The sequence below is a fragment of the Mastomys coucha genome, unplaced genomic scaffold, assembly GCF_008632895.1.
Source record: "Mastomys coucha isolate ucsf_1 unplaced genomic scaffold, UCSF_Mcou_1 pScaffold15, whole genome shotgun sequence".
Lineage (NCBI taxonomy): Eukaryota > Metazoa > Chordata > Mammalia > Rodentia > Muridae > Mastomys > Mastomys coucha.
The window spans coordinates 22,380,753-22,398,252 of NW_022196897.1; the positions used below are offsets into that span (position 1 = coordinate 22,380,753).

The following is a 17,500-nucleotide window of genomic DNA, read 5'->3' on the forward strand; positions in this document are numbered from 1 at the left end:
TAAATTTCTAGCAAGATTATTTGCAGTGTTCTTCCACCGTAGTGCTGAGGAAGGAATGGTGTGGTTTCCCACCTTCAAAGTGGTTGTAAAGAAAATTTATTTTAGGTTTTTTTGTTGTTTTTTTTTTTTTTAATTGTCAAATGTGTATGCCTTAGCAAGATGTTGAAAATGAGCAAGAGAAAAGCTTTTTGAGAGAGGCCTCAGTTCTGACTTTTCTCAGTTGTGGCCTTGAACAGCAGTTGCTAATGGATACTTGTTCTTTGAAGAACCAGGCCACTGGTTTTTGAAGGTTGAAGGCTGATCAGCCAATGGTATTATAATCATAAATGTATAATTTTAGGTGACTCTTGAAGCTGGAATTTCTTTAGTTAACAATGAGGTTGTAGCAGTTAATTGAAACTATAGGCTGTATTGGTAATCAGGGAATTTAGTTTTTAATCTTTTCAGTACATCTTAAAAGTTTTTTAAAGAAAAATTGTTCTTTTTAAGATTTGACTAATGTTACAAAGATACAAATCATTTATTTTACTACCTATAAACTGTTTCAGCCCACTGAAGAAAAGCTATGCTAATTTATATAGCTTTGACATTTTATAATTTTCATGATTTTTAGATAAAGGATTTTATATTTAAAACTTTAATAGTCTAGTCTGAGTTCATTTATCTTTAATTTTTGAAACGGGTAGAGTAATTCATAACAGTAATTTTATTCCTGTAATGTAATATTCACTTCAGTTCATTTGTGCATTAAAATTCCTTTAAGACCGTTATTAATGATTTATATAATGAAATGTCATATTAATCACAGAAGTTTTCACATTTTATTATTCTCTTCCATGTTAATACTATCTTTATGATCTCTATTAATGTTTTATATCCTCTAATTTCAATTATAAATCAAGATTATTTTCATGTTTTTGTTGGTATTTGCTTTTCAGGGGTGCCACCTTTAAAATTTTACGACTTTCTCCCTCCATATGCAATATAAAACATCTTTATTCATATAAAGGTAGTTAATTATGTCTTTGTTTATAGTAAACTTTCATTGACAAACTTATAGTTATAATATTTCTTTTCAAGCTCAAAGATTAGAACGACTCCGCAAAGAGAGACAAAACCAGATCAAATGCAAAAATATTCAGTGGAAAGAAAGAAATTCTAAACAATCAGGTAAATGGACATAACTTTCACTTACGATTTGGGTTTGTATATTTAGTTTATATCACCATGTATGCTTTTTTTCTTTTAATTTCTCCTTCTAAGTGTATGCCATTTGTGTTTTAAGCTTTGTGCTCTGTCTGTGTGTGTTGACCTCTGAAGCTGTGTGTTCCTTATGTGTTGTTGGCTGGCCTCTTCACGCTGGTTCTCAAGGGTTAGTTAATTTGGTCGAGGGTCTTTTCTAAAAGCACAACTCTGGTACCTTGTTCTTGGGACCAAGGATAGTATATACTTTTTCAAATCTGTTTAAGTTACAGATTCATTCATACAGTTCTATTTCTTTCTTTATTCATTCTTTTATTGTTTCTGCACACATAAACGTACATGTCATATCACATTTGTTGAATCAGAGGTCAGCTTGAAGCAATCCATTTTCTCCTATTTTATACGTTCAGTAATTGAACATGGGTTCTTGGAATAGCAGCCAGAACCTTTACTGGCTGAGCTACTGTGCTGGCCCCATTTGTGTAGTCCTAACCTAGACTCTTTACTTGCTTCAGTGTCTATAATAACTACCTTTTCTGCTTACATGTGTTGACTCTTTCAGTTAAATATCCAATCTGGGATTGTTAGCATTGAAGTTTTGTGTTTGTATACTTATGTATATATAAGCTGGCTGGTCATATTATTATTATTATTATTATCATCATTATTACTACTTTTTTTTTTTTTACTATGAATAACTATTTAGCCATTTTCTTTACAACTGAAACTCTGGACCTTTAAAATTGACATCCTTGCCAATGAACTTATACACGCTAGAAAAGTTTCGACCTTGTGATCCATGCTGTCTTATATGTCTGGTGTAAATGAGTCTTTATATGCTGTCTGCCATCAGGTTTTGCACAGGTCCTTTTCCCCGCAGTTTGACATGGAGAGACCAAGTCCTCCAGGCTGGCCACCTGCACTGCTATCAGAAGTGGCTTCTGGGTGCTTTTGTTTATTTTCGAATGGCTTTTCTAAGCTGGCTTGGGCAGAACCTACCTTTGAGCAGTGAAGACAGCATGCTTCTCACTTCTCCGATTCACAAACTAGCCAGACTTGGATTTTCTGGGAAGATTTTAGCTGAGAAACTGGCACAGAAGTCATGATAGCTTTCTGAGTACTACCAACTTTCCTTGGCTGTGAGTGATGTTGAGTTCCTGGAGCTAGGCCTTGAGATCTGAGTTCATCTCCTGTGCAAGCAGCACCTGAGAGATCCCCGACTCAAACTTATCTGGCTTTTTGCCATTGGGCTTCACAATCTCAGTGCTTGAATTGAACGTGGCCTCATCTTTATGGCTTAGAAAGAGCCATATTATATATTCTCGATATTTCATTTTCAGCAAGAAGAAAAAAATTTAAATCTTCAATATTGTAGAGATGGGTCAGTCAGATAAGCAGTTTCAGATCTGAAATTCCATTGCTGAGGATTTAGTGGCAGGAGGATCTTGTGAGCTTCTACCCAGCCGGTCTAGCTAGCCAGTGAGATCCAGTTCTAGTGAGTGACCTATTCTCAGCAAAATGAGCTGGAGGATGATAAAGGAAAACCCTGGACATGATTGCCGACCTCTGCATGTACACGCACACACACAGTCTTGAAAGTGGCCTTTAAATACTTTAGAATGATTAGATCATGTTTCCAAAATGTCCTCCTTGCTCTCCCAGCACCTCCCAATACCGCCTTGGCATGATGGGTGCCTCATATATCTCAGTTGACTATCCCCATTGGTGCCAGTAGTTCTAAGGCTGCCAGTATCAATGGCTGCTGTGGGACTAGCAGGGCCTCCTGCTGCTTTACTCGCTGCTTTATATTATATTCATACTCTATACACTGGAGGAGGGATTACTGCATATGATCACATGTGGTACAGGGTGGAAGACTTAACTCACCAAAGTCACATGCACAACTAGAAGGTAGAAGCAGGTGATCACAGTTTGCATCCAGCTTTGCTTTCTTCACCAAACCACACTGTATGTGATTCTTGTTTTCTTCTGCAATGTTTTCATCAGATCCTATTTTTTTAGTGACTTCTTCTGGATTAGGCCTATGTAGAACCAGAAATCCCATTGTCATGCTGAGCATGGCAGTATACACCTGTCATCCAGCATACAGGAGGCCGAATTAGAAGAATCTCAAGTTTAGAGTCCGCCCAGCCTACATAGTGAGACATGGGGCACTTGCACACACATACACATAGACCTTTTCTTTTTCATATATCTCACTAATTGATTTCTTCGGTTTTCAGTGGTTTGTTTGTTTGTTTCTTTCTTTCTTTCTTTTTTTTCCTAAGACAGGGTTTCTCTGTGTAGCCCTGGCTGTCCTGGAACTCACTCTGTAAACCAGGCTGGCCTCAAACTCAGAAACCCACCTGCCTCTGCCTCCCAAGTGCTGGGATTAAATTAAAGGCATGCACCACCACCACCCAGCTGCTTTCTTTATTTTAATGTGTGTCATGTTTATGTGAGTTTGTGTGTATGTGTGTGCATGTGTGTGGAGACTAGACATTGACTCAAGTTCTTTCCTCAGTCACTGTCCATCTTATATATGGAAGCAGGAGCTTGCCTTTTCATCCAGACTGGGATTTCCTGTCCACTTCTGTCATGTCACCCTGGGATTAAAAGCTTTTTAACTTTGGTCCTTGCATTTGTTTGGCAGGCACTTTATTTACTGAGTCATCTCCCCAGCCCCAGCTTTGCTTTTGATATTTTAAAGATCTGACTGGACTGCCTGTTACCCTTCTCTCCAATGTATTTAACATGACCTGAAAACATGTCAGTCATTCATGTTGTTTCATACAAATTCCTGTGTATTTTGGTATAGTTGTTGTGAATCATCTCTTACTGAAGACAAGAGATAGCTTACACTCTGATTCATGGGCTACCCTTTATTTGCTTTCTTCACTTTCAAATCTTAAATATATAAATAAATAACATACAGCATGAGCTAAGCACCTCTGCTGTCTAGCTATCGACGCAGCAGCCCCTTTCCTGCTGGAGAAAGGTATTCATCTGTCTTTTATTTCATTCCTCATTAGAAGAAAGTGTAATTATCATGTGCTCCCCCAGAATGCTCTTCTTCCCACTGATTTGGTGTGTGTGTGTGTGTGTCTACACATGTGCTATGGTGTTTGTGTGAAGGTCAGAAGGAAACTAAGGAGTTGTTTCTTTCTTAGGAACAAACTCAGGTCATTAGGTTTGTCAGCCTGACCCTCTGAACCTCTGACTGCCCCAGTGTGGCCTTTTCATAGAGGAATTAAAAGATACTTGGATGGTGACACAAGTCCACATGGCATGTTGTAAGCATATGTTTAGAGTAAGAGCATCTGAGTATCCTGTGACTCAGACTTCAGAAACAGATATGGACAGTGTCATCAGCTGTCTACTTTGTCAAGAGTTATGTCACTTAAAGGTGAGAGAGAAGAAATTGAAAAATTGTAAGCTAACAACTCATTATTACATGTAGTTTCTTCTGTTTTCATTTTTCTTTATATTGTAGAGATTATACTTTTAGTTTGGTAGCTATAGAAGGAGTTTGGAATATTTTTGTAGGATTTGTTGATGGGTGGAGTACAAGATGTGAGAAAGAAGAGTTGGACAGCTTCCAAGCTTGGGGCATCATGGGATTGTTGCCACTGGAGAAGGGCAAAGCTGTAGGGGAATTAAGTGGGGAAAGGACTGAGATTTTGGTTATGGTCATGGTCAGTGACACATATAAGTGAGGGTGTCAGGTATGAAGGTAGTGTGTGTGGCTGTAATGTTAGGGCGACAAATAATTACTTAGGAGTCACCGGCATATATATTGGATGTTTATTTAGGTCTTTACCTATTTGTGTTTGTGCGTGTGAGATAGTGCACATGTGAGGATCAGAAGAAAACATGGCGTCAGTTCTTTCTACCTTTATGTAGGTTCTGGGGTTCTAACTCAAGTCTCCAGACTTAAACATGGGAATGCCTTTCTCCCCGGAGTCATCTTGCCTACCAGTTCTGTTTACCTGTTTTTCCAAGGCAGATTTTACATAGAATGAAATTTACAGATGTTGAATATGCACTTGATGATTTAGCAAATACATATATCTGTTATCAACACCACAATCATATGCAAAGGGATTCTGTTGCTCCTCAGAGTGCTCCTTCCTCAGGCAAACATGGTTCTAGTTTATATTGCTGCAGTTTAGTTTGACCTCAAGTAGATGGTATTTTAAAATACAGGGCTAACAGAGGTCACTCAGGATGGAAATGGAAATGGAGAAAGGAGAGGCCAAAGGCAAGCTTTAGAGAATTCCAGTGACACAGGGAGCACTGAGGAGTGCTGGCCTGTGGGAGAACAAAAGTCACATGAAGTAGAGTCTTAGGAAAGCCAGTGAGAACAGTGTTTAAGAGGAAGGGAGTGCTAGCCACATCAAAGACTGCAGGGGATCCAAGGAGAATCCAAAGAAAGGTGTTTTTTGTTTGTTTTTGTTTTGAATAATCTCCATGAAAGCTAATTTGGTGGAGTGGTATGGCTGGAGTGTTTGAGTGACTAGGATTGAGGGGTGAGAAGGCCAAGACAGGAGGATTAGAGGCAGTGGCTTTGAGCAGTAGAGAAGTAGTCCAGGAACTAGGACGAAGGGTTTGGTTTTTTCTTTCATGAGCAGTACCATCTGTACTGCTGGAACTAATGGAAAGTGGAAGAAAGAGCTAAGGAGTGGTACCTGTGGCTCAGCATCAGGGGCAAGGTCTCTGTGCATAGGAGAGGAGCTGGGCTGAGAGAGAGAGAGGGTCTTCCATGGTATTAGGAGCAAAGATAGGATATGTACAGGCAAGAGCAACAAGACTTCTCTCCATCAAGACACAGAGAGCTAGGGAGGAGACAGGCTGGAGTGAAAATTGGTCTGAATGGAAAGAGCTACTACATCACCACCTCATCCATAACCCTCCTGAAAACACATTCAGAGAGTTATTCATGCCTCCTCTGCCCGTTCCTCTGTGTTAGCCAGTAGGAACCTATTTCTTAAACTCAAGAGGACAGAACACACAGCACTGTTAGTACTGGACTTTTCCTTCCTCAAATGTGGCTATAAAACTAGATTACATGTACCAAGTTCATTGTAACATTGAAAATACTACGTTAGTCCTCTTGCAATAAGTTCTTCAGATGTGTATTTGATAGTATCTTAGTCACTGTTCTATTGCTGTGAATAGGTATCTTGACTAAGGCAACTCTTAGAAAACATTTACTTGGGAGCTTGCTTACACTTTCAGAGGATTAGTCTATGATCATCATGGTAGGAAGCTGTCAGGCATAGTGCTGGAGCAGTAGCTTAGAATGTTATCCTGAACCAGATAGTAAGTTGAAGTGGGGAGGGGGGACATAGGAAGAAGAGGGATGAATCATGGTAGGAAGCTGTCAGACATGGTGCAGGAACAGTAGATTAGAATGTTACATCTTGAACCAGACAGCAGGTAGAAGTAGGGAGGGGGGCATGGGAAGAAGAGGGATGAATGGATAGACCAACACTAGGAATGATTGGGCTTTGAAACCTCAAAGCCCATCCCCAGTGACACACCTCCTTCACCAAGGCCATACCTCTTAATTTTCACTAACTGGGAATTAAGCATTTAAACATACGAGTTTATGGGGGCCATTCTAATAAAACTGGCACAGATAGATTAAGTATGTTTATATGTCCAGAATCCAGATTTTTGTTTGTTTGTTTGTTTTTTGTTTTTTTCGAGACAGAGTTTCTCTGTAGCCCTGACTGTCCTGAAACTCACTCTGTAGACCAGGCTGGCCTCAAACTCAGAAATCCACCTGCCTCTGCCTCCCAAGTGCTGGGATTAAAGGCATGTGCCACCACTGCCCAGCCCAGAATCCAGATTTAGGCATTGTGTGTTTAAGTTTGATCTGCTAGCTCTGACCCCAATCTCAGTTTCACTTTCCATGTTTTTAGTTACTTCTGGTCAACCTTGGTCTGACAGTTTTAGTGGGGAAAATTTAGGAATCACTGATTTGTTGATTCAAATAATCTATTACAGGATGTTATGATTTGTAAAAATATTAACAGTAATTTTTCGCTGTTTCTATTTTATAAGTTAAAGTTTATCATCAGTACGTATGTGTAGGAAAAACAGCATGGCCATGTATCTATCACCTAACCATTTGAGAGACATTCACAGAATTCTGTCTGGCATTTTTGGTGTTGAGCGTGTAAGTCTAGGAAGGATTGGCACAGGCTGAGATGGTTATGATGCCACTAGCTTGTGGTATTTTATGGAAGCAGCACCACACATGCAGTTTGTCTTTGGCTGCAAGTGGCATTATGAGTGTATTTGCAGGGATTGGTACTCCCTGAGGCTTTGGAACCTGTCCCCTGTGGAGGGGGCACTTTGTCACCACTAACTGTAGCGATTCATTTAATGAATTTGCCTTGCCAGCCTTTTGATAAGCTGATGGAGTTTTAAAAAGTTGTAAAGTAAGTAATAGAGAGTTTTGTTGTTTTCTCTTGATTTAATTTGACATTGCTAAAGAGTCGACTGGGATTGAAGCTGTTGATTTCAGATTTAAAAATGTGAGATTGAGTTATATAAAAGTTGAAGTGTAGACAGTTTAATATTTATGAAGTGGAGAAGTGTGATGGTCCTCGTGTACTTGCCTCGTCACCACCTTGTTACTGCACTGGTCATGGTTACCTTGGTAGATGGTCAGGTGGATTTATAGAGCTAAATGATCTTCATGAAGATTGTGGAACTGTCTTGATTCCATGATGAATAAGAGCTGAAAACTTTGATTTGATATAAATTTAATTTGAATCCCTTCAATCATGCAGCAAGTTTTATTGAGTTTGTGATGTGTTCGTTAGCGTCTCCATTGGTGTAGACCCCAGTCCTGGGCTTAGCTAGCCGCATGATTCAGGCCCAACCAGAATACTCAAAGGTGGTTTCTGTGTTGATAGAATTGGCAGTACTACACCCCACTTCACAGGCTTGTTATGAAGGGTAAGCTGTATTGGCATACACAAGGAGTGCTACATCTTTGTTCTTCCTTTTCCTTCTCTCTGTTTTTGTCCTCAAGATTCTGTGCTGGGTGCCACTGGAAAATGTGAAAGGAAATCAAATAGTAGCAGAGTCATGAGAGAACTCTCTGAGGTTTTCTGGATTGACACACCAGAGACATGGAGTGAAGTGTTAAGTATCACACAGCAGTAGCTCCTGCTGAAGCCTGGAGGCCCCACTGTGAACACTCTTCTTAGGAAGGCTTCTTTGCTGCAGGACTCTTCCCTTCTCAGTCAACAGTCCAGGTCTCCTCGGGGCCTGAGCTCACTGCCCCTGCTGTGCATAACTCCCCAGTGTGTTTGAGGCTTTCTGCAGACCCCAATCCATCTCTCCACATGCCCTCTTTAAGATTCAGAGGAAGACTTTAGGAAGGTGGACAAACTGTCTAATGTACATAGTGATACCAATTTTTATCCTTTTCTATTGCAGCCCAGGAGTTAAAGTCACTGTTTGAAAAAAAATCCCTCAAAGAGAAGCCTCCAAGTTCGGGCAAACAGTCCATATTGTCTGTACGCTTGGAGCAGTGCCCTCTGCAGCTGAATAACCCGTTTAATGAGTACTCCAAGTTTGATGGCAAGGTAAGTAAGTTCAAAGGTAAAAAGGCTCCATCCCTTTAAGACTGAGGGAGTTGTTGTTGCTATTATTATTATTATTATTATTATTATTATTATTATTATATTTAGGTTTCAAGACTGCCTCAGTATTATAGAACACCACATTTTTAAGACTATAGATGTAAAAAAAAGTGTGGACTCATTGTTTCCAGAGTAGTACTTAGGAGGGTTAATATATAAGTCTGGCACACCCCCTCAATCTTTGCTTCTCCTTACTTAGAGTTCAGGACTGCTTTAATTTTCTAAGATGCATATTTTGCACATATGTAAATATATATTAAGCTGAATGTGATGGTACATACCTGGAGTTCTTTTTTTTTTGGTTTTTCGAGATAGGGTTTCTCTGAGTAGTCCTGGCTGTCCTGGAACTCACTTTGTAGACCAGGCTGGCCTCGAACTCAGAAATCCACCTGCCTCTGCCTCCCAAGTGCTGGGATTAAAGGCGTGCGCTACCACCGCCCGGCTCATACCTGGAGTTCTAACACTCATTACACCAAAGCAGTTTGAAGCTGGCCTGAGCTACATTGCTAGTACTTGTTTCTAAAACCAAATAAAATCAATCTTCCTCTCTCTCTCTCTTTCTCTCTCTCTCTCTCTCTCTTTTTCTCTGTCTCTCTCTCTCTCTGTCCTGAGAGAGCCAGCGCTTGTTTCCAACCTATTTATTTACCTGTTTCATTTCCTTGTACTTGGGAGTTTGGACTGGGTAGACTGATGATGAGCTGTGTTGGGAAAGTCTCGGAAGTGGGTCTGGAAGTGGTTTCCATTGTCCTGTCCACAGTGGCAGGAACTGTGGGGTCTTTCCTTAGGAATCCAAGGCCATTGCGTTTTGGTCTTTCACTGTTGGGGGATTGTGTTGGGTACTGCCAGGGATGGTGACTTTTATTTTTCCCTCCCATTTGTAGTAATAGTTTGGTGTTATAAAATTAAAGTATGGTTATTTTCCTTCTAGAAAAATGGCTGGTGATGTTTTGAGCCCTCAGTTCTCAGGGCCCTTTTTAGGAGACAGTTGATTTTTTAATTTATTGCCACTGTATTTGCTGCCTGGCAGTGGTGTGGGGTACTGAGTGATAGCTTGCTGCTTGGAGGGGTCGTATGTGATTTATCTCATTTCAACACCATTGCAATTAATAAATGGCAGTGCTTTGCTCATGTTTGCATTTTTCTTCCTCATTTGCTAATTCTGTCAGTTATTATCTTTGAGCAAAGAGATCTTTTTCTCTGGAAATACCTTACCTCCTTCCTTAGGTGGGAGTCAGCACATGGCCATCTGCAGGAAGGCTGTTGCTGTCTGAGGGTGGAGAACAGGAATCAGGAACAAAGCACTTAAGTAACATACAAGCCCTCAGGTGCTACAGAGCTCCTGCAGAAAACACCTAAGAGCACTGCTCTGAGCTTCTATTTAGTCAACCCATGCTACCCAGGGATGTGGAAAGTAGGAAGATGAAAGGAGGTTCCCCAGGGCCCTGGAATGTCTTCAGCTGCTCTAGCTAGGATACATTTAGATGGGTGAGAAGTTTTTCCAAGTTGGGACAGAAGAGCTCCCATAGCTGATATAGTTTCATTGTTTGATGATGAAGAATAAATAAAATAAATAATGTGTGATTCCATGCCAACCAACTAGTTCACACTTTATAAAAATAATACATTCTAGAATTTCCCACTCCTCATTAGCCAGGTTTGTATTTGTCAGAGTTGTGAGCACTGCATGGTTCAGGCAGCTGACATCTGGAGTCCAGGAGACGTTATTTCCTCAGTCACACTGGAAGTTTTTGTTAGATGTGTGTTTATGTTTAAGTTACCCTATGCTTTGTCATCATGGGCCTTTTGGTAGTCCGTAGAGAGTGAGCATTGATTAAGAAGGATTTATATATCGATAAGTCTATCTTACAATGCCTGAGATTTTATTATTACCCCATATATTTCAGTGCTAAAATACAATTAAACCCTTGTTCTCATCTATTATTTAATATTGATGCATTTGGCAGATATGTAATGAAAGTGGCTAATATTTGAAGGATATTGTACTGTACATATTAAATCAGTCTTTATCTTTGTGAAAGGCATCAATATGATAGTCAATGGCATCTCAGTGATTAATAGAGAATTATACTTGAGTCAAGCCTTTTTGTAACCTAGAAATTAAAATGACTATTCAAATAACACCTCAAAAAGATCAAATTAGCATTTTGTGATTACATAATAATGGGATTGTACTCGTGCTAACAGTGCCATAGCTGCCTCCAGAGTTGAGATCGTGTCAACCTCTGGATAATAAAGCCTTTCTGTATAAGTCAGCTTTAATCATTTCCAGATTGATTCTTCCCATAAATCATCTGACATTCAGTACTAAATTTTTGTTACTGTTGTAACTTAAAATTATTTTATTTTTATTCAGCTCATATTTAAGAAATGAAATGAGTATTCTGTCTTAGCAATTCATCATCTTGTTATTGGGACTACATGTTTTTGCCTTAAATTTAAGGGTTTTTCTTGTATTTAATACTGTATATGAATATGTAAATAAATAAATAAATGTCTTGTATGATTACCTGTATATAAATGTATATGTATTTGCAAAGAATTTTTGAAGCCACTAAAACATATACAGTGTTTTGTTTTCTTTTTACAAATATTCATGATGTTCTCTTTGGGAATAGTGCCTGCCTTATTTACATAATTAACTGAGTAGCTTAGGTCTCCTGGGCAAATGGTACATAATCGGGGAGAGAAGGGGACAGGAAGAGTTTGGGGTCTAATTAAATATGCTAAAAAACTACTTAATTATGTATTTCCTCCAGAGACTAGTGGCTGTGCAATCGTGCTCAGGATGCTACTGGGTTGGCTTTGAAGAAAGGATTTGTTTTGGGTGGAGCTAGACTCTCATGGTAGTTAAGCAAGCATATCTAGTGTCTAACAGCTGCACACTTGAATTGTTGGTTTTAGTGAGTTTAATCTCTTAGCATTTTTCCTAAATGATAGTATTTTCAAATAATTTTGGTTTCTATATTTAGCTACTAATTTATAAAAAAAATATTTTGAGGCTAATATATTTTTAGAGCATAGAGTTGGGAGGTTTGTATTTAGTGACTACTTTTGATAGTTATGAGGGAGGGACATGCCAGGCTTATAATGTTTATATTATGTCTTTGGCAAATATATGACCGTGTCTGTGACTTAATCTGTAGATTAAATCTATTTACTGAGTATTTCAGAGAGGTTCAAGACAGACTGCAAGGAGCTGTAGGTGACGCTTGGTCTGCTGAGACACAATCCAGTTTAGTTAGCATCTGCATGAATGAATTCTATTTTTGTTTGTTGGTGGGTGGGTGGGTGGTGTGTAGGGTGGGAGGAGTGGTGTTTTCTGAGGATAGACTCTGGGCCTCCTGTGGGATGGAGAGGCACTCTGCCACTGAGTTACTACCTTGGCCACTGTTAGTGGCAACCTCTGTGAAATCTCCATGAAACACAACCTCTGCTGTTGGTTGAGGTCAGAAACTTTGTGCTCCAGTTCTGATTTCACTGTGGGGGATGTCAGCTGTGCTTGGAGATGCTTAATGGTGATGAGGATGGGCTTTGGGGGAGGCACTGGGTTAGGTGTCCCGGAGATGCTGTGTCATGCCCCACTGAGTTGTTAGAGGGTGAACCCAGGGTTTCTTACACACACACATGCTAAGCATATGTTCAACTGCAGAGCTGCATTCTTGGCCCCAACTTTATGTTTAGAGAAGTGGATCTAAGCCAGGTGTGGTGACACACTCCTTTAATCTCGGCACTCTGGAGGCAGAGGCACCATTCTGATGGTGCTTTAGACAGGAAGAACAAGGCGATTATTTATTTATTTGCTTACTTTACTTCCTCATTTATTTGGAAGGTAATGGCTACTAAAAATCAGTTGGAAAGATAGTTGTGCATTAGTAATTGCTTGGCAGTTGTAATAAAACATTAGGTATTCTACCTACTGTGACTTAGCTAAATACTATTTCCTAAATGTGAGGCGGCATTATTTGCCCTGACAAAGGCTTGAAAAAGCAAAAGAGGGTTGGTTCCCACCAACAGCTGTGACTTTGATTGTGTTAACTTGTTAGAAAGTAGCCACTTCTCAGTTAGAAACTGTTTTAACGGGAAACTGCAGGGTGTGGGGGAGGGGATAATTCACGACTGCTAATTGCTTGGCTGTTAATTTTCATAAGTGTTGATAGAAGCAGTTCCTTAAATTAAACTTTGTTTAAAATGTATCAGGGGAAATATTCCACACTGTCGAGCCTGAAGTGAAAATTAATATGAATGCCGTGGCAATTAACACATACTGGTTAATAGCTTTTAGCAGCATTTTGGGATGATAGTCCTTAAATACATTTTTGCATGCTGCTCTTGTTTCAGCATTGTTCTAGTTGATGTCTGGGTAATTATGAACAAATGTTTCCTATAATCATTGGCATTTAATAGCTCTCTTCAAAGAAAGTCACTTGAAACTTTTACAGAAAAGAATGACGTCACAAAGAAATGTTATACACCTAGAAAAGGTCAATGAATTGAAACCATGTTTTAAATAACAAATGGACAGGTGGCTTAATGGTTAGTGATCAGGAGCACTGGCTGCTCTTGCAGAAGATCTGAGGACCCAGGTTCCATTCTTAGTACCCATACGGCAGTTTACAACTGTCTGTAACTCCAGTTTCAGGGATGCACAGCTAAATATATCAAATAAAAGTAAATATTAAAAACAAAAGCAGCCATAGAATAAAGGGCTCCTCATCTGAAGTTGGGAATAATTTTGCTATTATTATGGGAATGAGCCCTTCTAATGTACTAAGTTAATTTTGCTTCAGAATATTTTCTAAAATCGTGATAGTTTGGGTTTTTAATGTTGGCTGACTTTCTCTCCAGTAGTGGCCTTGAATTAAGAGCCCTTTGTCCTTCCTCTTCTTCCATCTGCTGAAGTGGCCTGTCCACCTTTCCTCTCCTACCCCAGGGAAATAAGAGAAGCTAGGAATGCAGTTGGCTGCACTGTTACCCTCTTCTCTCACACTTCAGCTCTCTTTAATAAGGGGTCTCCTGAGGTCAACAGTTAGTTTCCAATAAAAGACAAGCACAGGGTGACTTATGGCATTTTAAGGAGATGTCTCATTCTTTTGTTGACTTTATTCTGCACACTCTATATCTGTCAGTCTGTCCATCAATCTATCCATCTATTTATTTTTTGAGGCATGGTCTCTCTCCTTGGTTGTCCTGGAACTAACTCTGGAGTGTCTAGAACTCATGAAGACCAGACTGGCCTTGAACTCGAAGCGATCCACCTGATTCTGCCTCCCAAGTGCTGGGACTAAAGGCATGCACCTCCAAATCTGTCTTTACAGACTTTTTTTTTTTTTTTAAATAATGAAGAATAAAACACTAACATATCAGTGGTTATTCACTTGGTGATTTGTTTCTGTGACTGTATTTTCCAGCCTTCCCTTCATGGTCCAGAATTTGTTAGCCCATTACTAAAAGGTGTCAGCTCCTCACTACCTTCCCATTAAGTAGTGTACTGATAGAGTGATCATCTTTTTTTTTTTTCCTGTTTGGTTTTTCAAGACAGGGTTTCTGTGTGTAGCCCAGGTTGTCCTAGAGCTCACTCTGTAGACCAAGCTGGCCTTTAATTTAGAGATCGCCTGCCCCTGGAATTAAAGGTGTGCACCACCACTACCCAACTCATTAGTCATCTTTCAATGAGATATTTTCCCTTTATTGTCTTCACACCTCAGCCCCCCAAGTGCTGGGTGTACAGGCATGAGCTCCCATTCTTGTGTTTATGATCATAAAACAAAGTTAATGGTAAATTAAAGTATTGTAAGGATTCAGTGGAGAGGATATATGCTTTTAGTAAAGTGCCTAGTCATGGCTTATGCTGAGAGATGTGTAGTTACTTTTCTTACATTCATTTACTTTCTGTGTAGAAGTCTTAGTGTGTAGCAGCGTTTGAGTCTGAATGGTGGTAAGGACGTAGACCTGACTTCTGATGTGTGGAGCTTCTTCCCTTGTGGGCAGGGAGTAGATGTGGGAATATCTGTCTCACTTGAATGACAACACAGCCACCAGTGAGGAGGGTCTGAGGAACTGGAAGAAATGAAGGCTGTATAATTAGAACCCAAGGTTGAGGCAGCAAATGAGGCTGCTGAGGCAGGCAGTGAATGACTGGGAGAAGTGTTCTCTTTAACCTAGAAGTACTGAGAGCCTTGAATTAGTTCAGATGGAGCCTTGAGGGAAGCGATTTGTGTGTGTGTGTGTGTGTGTGTGTGTGTGTGTGTGTGTGTGTGTGTGTGTGTGTATGTGTCTTGAGGGGGAGGGTTGTTTGTTAAACCCACATGGCAAGGAAGTGTTCTGCCACTGAGCTTTTACCACAGCCCTTCAGTTTTGTGTATCCAAACAGTCACTGGAGTCTGCTGAATAGAGTATGCAAGGACAGAGACACCAATGGAGAAAGTTTTACTCTGGTGAGAGATGAATGGGCAGGGGGTAATGGGATTAATTGATGATGGAATTGAATATGTATTCAAGTGATATCTAGTATATAAAAATGGTTAGACTTGATGGTTGATATGTAGGGAGATGGAGCAGTATTGCTTAAGAAAATAAGTTGATGGTAATTCTTAGATGGTAGCGAACTAAGAAGTCAAGTTTGGGCATGTTTCTGGTCTAATGAGTTTGCTATTCACGCACTGCCTTCTCCTTAATTACATCAGGTTAGTAGAGGAAGTCTGGCTGGGTGTGCTCTTAGCTCTGAGGTACCAGGGGAAGCTAGGAAACAGCCCTTACCTGTGCTGGCAGCTGACAGTGGCGCAGCTGGCGTTTTTTTGACCTCACCTTGCTCAGCATGAGTTACAGTAGATATTCTTGTTTCTCAAAACTTGAGGCCCCCAATTACTTATCTTACTTATGTGAACATACTGATGTTGAGATCTCCAGCCAGAGCAGAATCTGGAGATCTCAGTCATTGCTTTTTTCCTGGTGGTCCAGCTGGTCTTGAACTTACTTTGTTAGCTCAGGTGGTACTTGATCCTCATCTTCTATACACACATTACTTAGTGCTGATTAGGTATGTACTACTCTACTCTGATGAATTTTCATTTTTTAAATTGTTTTTTATTTTTTGAGACTATAATATCATCATATCACTTTCTATTTCCTTAATGCTATTCATGTTAACAAAAGTAGAGCCAGAAGACAGTATGTTGATAGGAACACAGATAGAGTCTCTTCCTGTGTGTTAGCTGTGACTGTACCGTTCTATCTCTGGGCTTTTCACATGGCGTTTCTCACCTGTGAGCGTTGGGTTTTTTTGTTGTTGTTGTTTTTGCTTTGGGTTTTTTTTTTTTTTCATATCTGCAGATCCATGGTAATGGATAGTAGTAGCATGTAGAGGGTTGTAAATGAAAATGTATTGAATTTTGAAAAATTGGTGTGTACATGTGCATGCTTGTGTGTCATGGCCCAGGGTGTGTTACCTCGTTTTACAGGTGAGGACAAAGACTGAGAAAGGGTACCCCACTAGTAAGTAACAGAGTTGGAAAGAGCTTCCTTTTCTGCAGACCCAGTACCATGGCTATCTTTGCTGGATTCTTTTCATTGTTATGAAGAGGAAAAAAATTATACTTGGAGATTTTCAAAAATTTAAAATCAAGTTTTTCTTTGCCAATAAACTAGACACCTGATAAAGCAGTTTAGGTCTTATTATCAGTTTTGTGGTTGGATTAAGTTATTGTCTCTTTAAAGTCTTAGTACCCTAAGAGGTAAAACGGAACATGAAGACCAGGGGTAGGTGTGGGGGAATGCTTCCATGTAGACTTCACTGTATGCTTTACAGGATATGTCTCTTCCCATTGATCTTCCTTGTGTGCAGAGTGGACTCACCCTTACTCTCTGACCTCCTACCTGTCCATTTTAGCCAATGACTGCTAAGCAGCCATCCTGGATTGGTTCATCTTAAACATTGCATACCTGCTTTGCAGATAAGATGTAGCTAACTCCTAGAAGGAACTGGAAGGTAATGGAACCAGTGATTGAAGAACGGAAGAACCTCCTGCAGCCCCCATTCTGGGGATGGAATTCTGGACCTTTCGAATGTTAAGCCAATGCTCAACCACTTCACCACACCCCAGCCTAGAAACCAGCCTTTACCTTCAGGGTTACATTCATTGCTGAGGACCCTGAGAGTTGGATTGTGACTTCAGATGCATCAGATTGAGAGAGGAATAATTCCATGAACATCAAGCTGTGATGTAACATGCTAAGCCATGCAGTAGAGATTGAGATGGAAGATTCTGGGGTGTGAGGATAGCAATGGTGAATAGCAGTTACAGGTGGCACTACTCTGTCTAACTTCTTATCCTTGGTTGTCAAATTTTCTGTTGTAGAATTCCTACAAAGTAGAGGTTCAGTTTTGATCACTCTTGTAATGAATCTCACAATGGCATTCTCCACATAAATGTGGAAATTGTGAACGGTGGTGGTCAATTTCAGATGTAGTTGCTCTTTGAGAGCCTGCTTTGAGGCAAGAGCTGTGTTGTATTCAAGTCTCTTCTCCCTTCTGTTATGCTGAAGTTTAACACCTAGACAGAGATAACATGCAAGAAAGTAACTTTAGGGAATTTGCAAAATATGCTACTATGCAA

The 17,500-nt window shown here is 39.9% G+C and overlaps 1 protein-coding gene across 8 annotated transcripts in view; it reads left to right on the forward strand.

Moving 5' to 3' along the window:
• Positions 1-17,500, forward strand: part of Mapkap1 (MAPK associated protein 1) — a 212,027-nt gene that overhangs the window by 27,335 nt on the left and 167,192 nt on the right. For 7 of the 8 annotated variants that reach the window (XM_031369934.1, XM_031369930.1, XM_031369929.1 and 4 more), the window contains 2 exons: positions 1,081-1,170; positions 8,662-8,810. In XM_031369934.1, the coding sequence (XP_031225794.1) occupies positions 1,081-1,170; positions 8,662-8,810 (239 nt within the window). The remainder of the gene's footprint in view (positions 1-1,080; positions 1,171-8,661; positions 8,811-17,500) is intronic. The other variant, XM_031369937.1, reaches the window with a different exon arrangement.